The sequence below is a fragment of the Zeus faber genome (genome assembly GCF_960531495.2).
Source record: "Zeus faber genome assembly, chromosome: 11".
NCBI classification, from domain to species: Eukaryota; Metazoa; Chordata; class Actinopteri; order Zeiformes; family Zeidae; genus Zeus; species Zeus faber.
The window spans coordinates 24,086,110-24,096,039 of record NC_137205.1 but is presented as its reverse complement, the minus strand read 5'-3'; the positions used below and the strand labels follow the sequence as shown (position 1 = coordinate 24,096,039).

General features: G+C 41.8%; 1 protein-coding gene across 1 annotated transcript; it reads left to right on the top strand.

Annotated features, from left to right (window-relative positions):
* Positions 1-1,357: 1,357 nt before the first annotated feature.
* Positions 1,358-3,727, top strand: elfn1a (extracellular leucine-rich repeat and fibronectin type III domain containing 1a; the record flags this gene model as incomplete). The annotated part of the gene is made up of 1 exon (XM_080008941.1): positions 1,358-3,727. The coding sequence occupies one exon, from the start codon at positions 1,358-1,360 to the stop codon at positions 3,725-3,727; it is 2,370 nt and encodes a 789-aa protein (XP_079865067.1).
* Positions 3,728-9,930: the final 6,203 nt, after the last annotated feature.

The window sequence follows — 9,930 nt, the reverse complement described above, 5'->3', positions numbered from 1 at the left end:
GTGTACGATGTGTAGAATGACAATAAAGAGATAACACACTGATTGCTTTTAATGAACCATTTTTTATTGTTTCATATAATTATTATTATTATTATTATATTATTATGAATGTGCATGTTTAATGAACAACTAATTCATAGTGAATATCGCCTTAAAAATAGAGTGTTACGCACAGGGCTTCTATTTCCACAGAAATGTTAGAGAGCAGGAGTTTACACTTCCACTCTGGCCGGGATGAATTATCTCCTCTCAAGGAGCTCAAGGTGTAAATTCATCTCAGCCATGCCACAATAACGCATTGTACACCTTTTCATCGTTCCAATTTTTTTTTTTTTTTTATCCTGTTTGACCCATTGCTGACAGGGACATCACATGCAACAATGGGATCCATCGAGGAATTCCAGGGGAAACGGAGCGGGAGCCGCCTCACGTGGTGTTTCGATGGGTGTCATTGAAATTGAGTTAATGCCGCTTCCAAACATCGTCGTCCCTTCTGGACGTCGTGTTTGACAATCAGTTTAATGGTGTGAAAACAGGGACACAGCTTTCTTACCACCTGTCAGCTGGTAATTGGACAATAGTTTCTTTTAATAGCATCGTGCCATAGGGACTCAAAACACCTCTTTAAATTGTGCTCGAAATAATTGGCGGGGCTGTTGGTGGAGACGTATATAAACACCTCTTATTGTGTGTGAGTGATGAATCTTAAATTGAGATCAAATAAAATAAAGTTACGTGCTTAAGGAATGTACGTATCGGAAAAGGAGGAGGCATTAACCTCACGGGCCTTGAGCATCGATCCAGGCTCTGACAACCTCAGATTAGCGCGCATTTGAGTGGACAGTAGAAAATAATGTGACATCAAACGACTTCATTTGCACTTTCACATCATTTTCCCTATCACTTTGACCTTTGCATTTGCGTGATTAAATGATGTAAAAAAAAATATATATATATATATATATATATAACAACGTCAATGTCAACAATGCGCTTTTTCATTTTCATTGCAGAGTTTTTCCTCCGAGCAGACGTGGGAGACGACGAGAGGGAGGCGGCTGCAGGAAAACAACGTGATGAGACCGTTTGACAATGGTAGACTCTGAGGAAATAAGCACAAAGCAATCTGGGGTTGTGAAATACCCATTCTCAGCAAACCTTCACCTAGATTTGACTGCAGGCAACACTCGCTGAGCGGAACACGAGACAAAGGAGAATGCTCGCCGTGTCTTCGTAAATGTCCGCTATGTTTCCCGTGCCCAGGACAGTTAAGAACCCAGCTCACTCTTCGGCAGGCCCAGTTCAGCTGATTTGAAAACACAGTGGTATTGCCCTCTCTTCATTTCTAGTCCGGAAAATGACTCCCAGAGATGCACCAATGGCCTGCACTGGTGGTGTAGTGATGAGTGCCTTTTTCTGGTCCGTGGCCATTATACATTTGACTTACATAGGTAAAGTCAATGGAGACTGCTGGTTAATTGAGGGTGAAAAGGGCTTTGTATGGCTGGCAATTTGTAGTCAGAACCAACCACCTTATGAGGCCATCCCCACGCATATCAACAGCACCATTGTGGACCTTCGTCTAAATGAAAACAAAATCAAAAGCATCCATTATTCCGCCCTTAGCCGCTTTGCCAACTTGACCTATCTGAACCTGACGAAAAATGAGATCTCCTACATAGAAGACGGGGCCTTTTCGGCCCAGTTCAATTTACAAATGCTTCAGATGGGCTTCAACAAGCTGCGAAACCTGACGGAGGGGATGCTCAGGGGTTTAGGCAAGCTGCAGTACCTCTACCTCCAGGCCAACCTGATTGAGACTGTGACACACAATGCCTTTTGGGAATGCCCCAACATTGAGAACATTGACCTCTCCATGAACCGAATCCAGCAGTTAGACGGGTCCACGTTTGCTAACTTGACGAAACTCACCACTTGCGAGCTGTACACCAATCCTTTTAACTGCTCCTGTGAACTGCTGGGTTTTGTCAAATGGCTCTCGATTTTCCCCAACAGGACCAACGAACGCATGGTCTGTGACTCTCCGCAAGGCGTCTCCGGTTACAGCCTTCTGAGCCAGAACCCCAACGATCCCACCTATCGAAATGCTCTTCACTTGCTCACCTCGGTCTGTACAGATGATTATGTGATGCCGTACATTCCCACCCCTCCGGATATTACCGTCAATCACCCAGACACGCCGCCCTGTCTGCCCGACGACTGTTACTCAGGGACAGAGCCAGACGACGTCATCACCACGACGGCGTACACTGACGTGGAGCTGAACCCTCTAATGAAGCTAAAACAAATATCCAATACAGGTGCGACCATCACTGTTCAGATCCCTCATCCCTTTAAGAAGATGTACATCCTGGTTCTGTTCAACAACAGCTTCTTTACCGTTATCCAAAACCTGAAAGACATTAAGGAGGATATTGAACTGAAGAACCTTAAGCCACATTCTGACTATACCTACTGTGTGGTGTCCATACGCAACTCTCTGAGGTTCAACCACACCTGTCTGACAATCACTACCGGCCCCTGGAACGGCAAGGACAGAGAGGTCAGCAATGCCACTGCCACACACTACATCATGACAATTTTGGGCTGCCTCTTTAGCATGGTCATTGTCCTGGGCGTGGTCTACTACTGCCTGCGGAAAAAGCGGCAGCAAGATGACAAGCACAAAAAAACCATCAGCCTGAAGAAAAATATAATGGAGCTTAAGTACGGGCAAGAACTAGAAGGCGGAACCATGCCACGCATGCCACACAAGCAAATGATGGTTGGAGAGAGCATGGGCCGCATGCCATACTTACCACCTGGAAGTGAAATGGAGCAGTACAAATTTCAAGAGATAAGTGACACGCCCAAAATGGCTAAGGGGAGTTACATGGAGGTGCGAAGCGACCACCACGAACGACGAGACTGCGACATGGGGATGGCGGGAAATAGCCAGGGGTCTGTGGCAGAGATTTCAACCATTGCAAAGGAGGTGGATAAAGTAAATCAGATCATTAACAACTGCATAGATGCCCTAAAGTCAGAATCCACCTCTTTTCAGGGGGGAAAAACAGGACCCGTGTCCACCGCGGAACCCCAGCTGGTCCTCCTATCAGAGCATCCACAGAGTAAATCCGGCCTCCTGTCCCCGGGCTACAAGGACAGTTACCACCATTCTTTGCAGAGGCATCGAGCCTCTGACGCCTCGCCAAAGAGGCCCAGCACTGCCACGGGAGGGCCCATGCGGAGCCCCCGGCCGTATCGCTCCGAAGCCAAGTACATAGAGAAGACGTCGCCCACAGGAGAGACCATCCTCACTGTAACACCCGCCGCCGCCATCCTGAGGGCCGAGGCAGAGAAGAACCGGCGGTACAGCGACCACCGCCACTCGTACCCCGACGCCCAGATCGAGGAGCTGGAGGGGCCCGACGGCCACAAGGCCTCCATGTTGGAGCCCCTCACTCACTCCCGCTCAAGAGACTTAGCGTACTCGCAGCTGTCGTCGCAGTACCACAACCTTAGCTACTCTTCGAGTCCGGAGTACTACTGCAAACCTTCACACAGCATTTGGGAGCGATTTAAGCTCCACCGCAAACGGCACAAAGATGAGGAGTACATGGCGGCAGGCCATGCGCTGCGGAAGAAAGTCCAGTTTGCAAAGGATGAGGACCTGCATGATATTTTAGATTACTGGAAAGGTGTGTCGTCCCAACAGAAATCCTAACTCTCTGAGTGGAAGTGGCATAAAGACCTTGGGTATTGAACAATTCTGTTGGTACTTCCAAATTGTGAACTACGGATTCATAATTATCACATTCTACCTTGATTGGGATCAAAATGAGTTCAACATCATTTGAAAAAAACAAAACGGTAGACTTATCACATTAAGTATAAAATTTATGAGGAAATCTTCTATTTAGCAAGGATAAAATATATTGAAAATCTATTTGTTTGCAATGGATTCTAGTTTTTTTGGGTATTGCATGCCCAAGTCCCGTGACGGTGGATTTGCTGTTGTGTACTTTGAGAATCCTACGAAGACTATCATATACTACCGAGACATGTGTCCTCTTAAACCTCAATATTTTCTTGGAAAAAAAATACTGAACCACGGGCCAATTTATTTCCCACCTCCACGTGTTTCATCCGACAAAAACATGTACAGCTATGGTTTCTATATTTGCTGTAAAAAAAGAAAATTGAAAAAGACTTAGTGAATACATTCAGGTTTAGCTGATGGAGAGCTGTGACATTAGACAAAGTGCTCTCTAATGAGCGCCATGTCCTAACTCGTCTTGTTTTTTAAAAATCGTTATACGCAATCGACCATATACATGAGGCTCCCAATTTAATATTTAATTTTTTTGCAACTGCCCAATCCAAAACCGCACAATACTTAATCGTTGGACGTCACGCAGGCAACACCATTCAACCCGCCGTTCTATGGGACACCAGTTGTATATGTTGTACCAAAGTAGGGACAGCTCCGATGTTTACAATATCCCTGCATGGATCTAAGAAGAGGCTTACGAACAGTAGTGAAATCAGGTTCCACATTCGATTTGCGTACAAACCTGATCCTTAGGAATTCCAGATTTTCCGAAAGAAAATAAAAGATTTGAGACACACACACACACACACACACACACACACACACACGGATATATATATATATATATATATATATATATATATATATATATACATACAGTACTTCCTCCAGTGCAACATGACAGCCTACTAATTCTCACTCACAACATCTACTGGAGAGGAAAGCAGAATCCTTGTCTCCTCCTTCCTAAATGGAACGTTTATTAAGGCTACGATCCCAATCGATGAATGTAAGATACATTCTGTATATGGCAGCTTTAACATGTGTTTTTTTTGGGGTTTTTTTTTGTTTTTTTTTGTTTTCGAGGAATTATTTACTAAAACGCTATCAAGGACCACGTTTTGTTTGCTTGGACACTTATTCCAGTGTATATTATCGCATACGGTGACGTCCGCTTCATCAAACGCTATTTTACAGACGGGTCTTGTTGCTTGTACAAAGGTTTCATTCTCTCTTTAACTGCTAGGTTGTTCTGACTTTTTTGTATATTACGAAGCTACTTAGATGAATATTAACTTGCTATAGTAAACCTTTGAGAATGTGAATTGAATCCTCTGACTTACTGGCTGTGAATTTGTATGTCATACGATATTTGAGTAAACACAAGATTTGACGACGCGCTCTCCCGTGAAGGGGTTCACACGGCTCCTTTCGTAACAGGCTCGGGATATTTCGTAAAGAACATTCATGACTGGGGGAGGGGACACGGGAAATCATCGCTAATAACAACTTCGTCCCGCATTTATGCCGTTCCTACCGATTGATTTTTGCATTTTGAGGTTGTCCCGCTCACTCTTTTTTCGTGGCAAACATCAATTCTTAAAAATTGATTACATAGAAAAAAAAAATGATGACTCTTGAATATCCAAAAATAACGTACACGTACAATTATCTCACATATTATTCAATGGATTTATTGTGCTTGTGTACAATTTAATGAGGAAACAAGTCTATAATCTGGTTAAAAAAATAAAAAAATATACAAAATACCAACGGAAGAAACTATTGAGTATAATTTGATCCTGAACTGGCCTATAATAAGCCAAGTATTGACTGAGCGTTAACAGTGAACACTACATAGATTTAGGAGACAGCCTTTATTACATATGAGTATCGTTTTGAACTTTCTCCGATTTATTTCCAATGTATAAATGGTTATATGCATTGATTGTGGCTGTTATTATCCATGAATGTGTCTCCAGCCTGACATGAATGTGCGATGTGAGCTCCTTGTAATAGTGTTTTAGACTTAACTTGGTTGTCTGACCTAATATTTCAACCGCCTTAAACATTTTTGGGATGTGTGTACAAGTGTAAGATTCTTTTTTTTTTTTTTTGTTGTTGTTTTACTCTACAATGTTGATACTGTTGAAAAGTCTTCATCGGTGGTCATTTTTATAAATGCATTTCGGTATACCGTCAGAGCTGTCAGGTTTCGAGTTTTTTTTTTCCAGTTAGCAACATGTTTTTATACTGCATATTGTAGCACTTACATGTCCAACAGGAAGAGCTACAGCTGCGGAGGAAGCGAGGGGAGAATGGAGAGGCCGTCATTCAAGTGCATCAAAAACAAACAAGAGCACAAAATAATGTGTTGTTTTTATTTATTCTTCATTTTATTTTATTTCTCAATACTATGTTACCTGCTTTCAGACAAAGTACTGTGAAATAAAGATAAGGGTGCACCCACCGCTGCAGCATCTTTATTAACGCTCCTCTCTCAGCGTTTCGTTCGGTAGGGGAGGTTCTTAACCTCTGGCCCGAGATCCCAAACGCGAGCACGTCTGACTTTTTAGTTCCGCTGCAAAGAGAGAGCGTCCAGGATGAAATCCCCTAAAAATAGTTTCATGCAAATCATGTGAGGGTGTCAGAAGATATTATGTCATTTTGTAATGTAATGCAGTGGTGGCCAACCTGCGGCCTTAGGGCCATATGCGACCCATAGACCATCACGGTATGGTCCACCCACGGATGATGGAGGGAATTAAGATTTATTCAGAATTTTGTATTATAATTTTGATATATATCCATATTATGCATATCTAAATATTAAAATATTTGTAATATTCAATAATTTAATTTATCCCTATTTATCATTATTTATGATTTTATGTATTGTTTATATAAAAAAACCAAAAACAATTAAGCCTCTATCTATGCACCAACTTATTCATATTCAGTGCATAGGCGACGAAGCCATCAGAAGAGGGAGACTCCTGCACACCTGGGTGGGATACCAATCCATCACTGTGTCAGACACACACACACACACACACCGCAGCCATTTCCTTCTAGATATTTTACTTCAAACACAAAAACACAAATGGTGAATAACCCAGTGTTTTGTTCTGATTAAAATTCATTGCAACCTTTTCATCTGAAACCCCTTCAGACAAATGCATCATTTGAACAACAACTATATTTGTCAAAACGCAAAAATGAGTCATAAGCGGTTTTTTTTTCTGTCACTCGAAAAAGATCTGTGGAAACTTTTTCTTTTGATTGAACCAGAATACCTCTGTTGCGTCTAGACGAGCGAAGCAGTCCTAGTGAAAGAGTCATAAGATACAAGCCGTTAAAATTGTAAGTATACGTTCCACTGTATATTGTTGTACTTCTGTGTTTTAGTGTATTTCTGGGAGTTGAATGCTCAGAGCAATAACACGCTGGCGGGTTTCTCCATTTGTTGTATCCAAAACTCCAAAACATGGACATGCATTTACACCTGGAAGAGAGAAAACCTTTGTAATGGAAAAGCTTTCCTTGTAAAAATACACTTTTACAGGTATTTTAAAGAAAATGGAAATATGGTCTAATATTCCATTATTCCTCGCTATTTGTTGTGAATGCAATATGTTAGTACATTATCTTAATCTACAATATTTACTAAACTATGGAACTACTACAACAGGGTATCTGCAAGTAGCACCATATTATATTTACAATTCTGAGAGGTTTATCAATTCAGATTGAGCTAAATCTAAAAACCTTTCTATCAGCGAAAGTAAACACAGGAATCCTCAAACATTAAACTTTTATTTCTTACTTTTTCAGGTGAAGCTTATGTGTTATTTCCATTAGGGTGCAAAGAAAGTCAAGCAAATTCTAGTAACAGTAGTATTGATCCTAAAAAATATTTACATTTTGGACATTTTGCACTCTTTCCCCTAGAGACGGGAAGCATCCTATTCAGAATTATAATATATTATAAATATAATATATAATATTAAAATTCATGCATTAATATATGTTTTTTTTATTCAAAACAAATAATTTGATACCCCAAATGAATAAAAATTGCGTTTAAGATTTTTTATACAATTTAAAGCCTTTCCAGTTTTTTTAATGTCCCTACATAGGGTATACCCTGGATTAGTATAGTAATACAATAAGATGCACTATTTGGCAAAGGGTCATATTATATAATCTCCTCGCACTTCTTCCCCTGTTACAGTACAACTCCCTCTCTTTCTATCCTTGATGGAACAGGTTAAATTTCCAATTCAGAATGCTATTTCTGTTTCACCACTTCGGGTCCTCGCGCTGACGCATAATTTGACTTTTGGGGGACGTCGCTCTCATTATTTAGCAGCAGACCCCTGTCTGTCTGTCTGCCTGTCTGTCTGACTGTCTGTCTCCACAACGCCACTGCTCTGAGATGGTCGAAGCGCTCCCGCTAAGTCGGCGGTCTACACCCATGTCACGGACCATTTATCCACACTGAGCGCTGGAGAACCAACAGGCTTCTATTCTGGGAAAGTACATCCCAACTCTGCTGGGATTCCCTCCTCCGATGTCGAAAAACAACAGTCACTTTAGGGGAAGATGACGCTGTTCACTGGTGCGCCATCTTGGGGACATTACAGTACTCCCAGGCAGGGTGAGGGTGAGAAGATGCCCACAACTTTGAACGGGGAGTCGATCAAGTGTGGTCTCTCTAGGGGTCCCAGAGGGTCCCCAGCAAAATGATTAATAATTCAACTTCACCACTATATCATTTTCAAGACATTAGAAGCATTAGAGAATGTACAATAAAGACTGCTTTGAACCTAGTTTCATTGTAAGTTCTGTAACTATAGTATGGATAGGTACAGTTTGTACTAAATCATACCCACTTACAAGTATCTTCTCAGATTGGTACCTCGGAGACAATATCTTATCAAATGGGGGTCCGTGGCCTAATAGTACGTATCAAATTGAGGGTCCTTGACATGAAAAAGTTTGAGAATCATTATTCGACACCTCAAGTTTCGTTGTTCATGTCACTTATACATTCATATTTAAAAGCATCAATAAATTGTAACTGTTATTTGGTCAATTTAGCAAATAGTTGGCAGAAAGTGCTTTTCATGAATCTCATGAACCTAAAAGCACAATTTGTGGGTTTTATTTTCAATATGAACAAAACGGTGTCACAACTGGCCAGTTTTGCTCACGTCATATTCCATACTGTTGGTGCCGCCAAGATCATGTGTTTATGTGTTCCTTCTGCCCAATGTTCACATAACAAAATATTAGGTCCCATGTACTGTGGACATCGGGGTGAGGGAACATATGTGACCCACCGCAGCAGAACCCACATTGCCACGCAGTTCTAAAATCGCCAGGATCAGCTAAATAAGTTGAAAAAAAAGCTCAGGATGTAGAGCTGGTGGTCTAGTAATCTAAAGGTTGCTGGTTCGATCCCAGGCTCCTCCTGCTAGCATGCTGTAGTGTCCTTGAGCAAGACACTTTGCTCCTGATGGCTGCGTCCGTCGGTGTTTGAATAATTGTAAGTTGCTTTGGATAAAAGCGTCTGCTCAATGTAATGGGGAGACACTTGCTGAACGCCGGTCGATCGTTTCCTTTAAAGCAACTGTCCAGGTGAAGATCATTCCTCCATATTTCATGTGATGTGAAGTCACAATGTGAAACCGTTTTGATAGAATTCAACCTTTAAATCCTACTACATTTACACACAAACGGAGACATGGAGGGGGGCGTGTACCAATGTCAACCATAATAGAAGAAATCCTGACTTCACTGACGTCACTTCCGTAAACAAGACGAGGATCTGCTTTCACTTGTTTGTGAAAACTTTAATTTTCCTGTGTTGTTATGGATGAGGAGAAGCGGGTGGAGGAAGATCTAAATCATATGGCGGACCTTAACCTGACCGGTGTGATAGATCCAAGTCATTATTAGCAGCGCGTACTGGACTACATTTTCCGCGCTGATAGTCAGTTCTCTGACAGCGACGCTGAGAATGACAGCGCTGCTGAATCTGATATTATCCCAGACGTGGAGAACAAGTCACAATGTGAAACCGTTTTGAA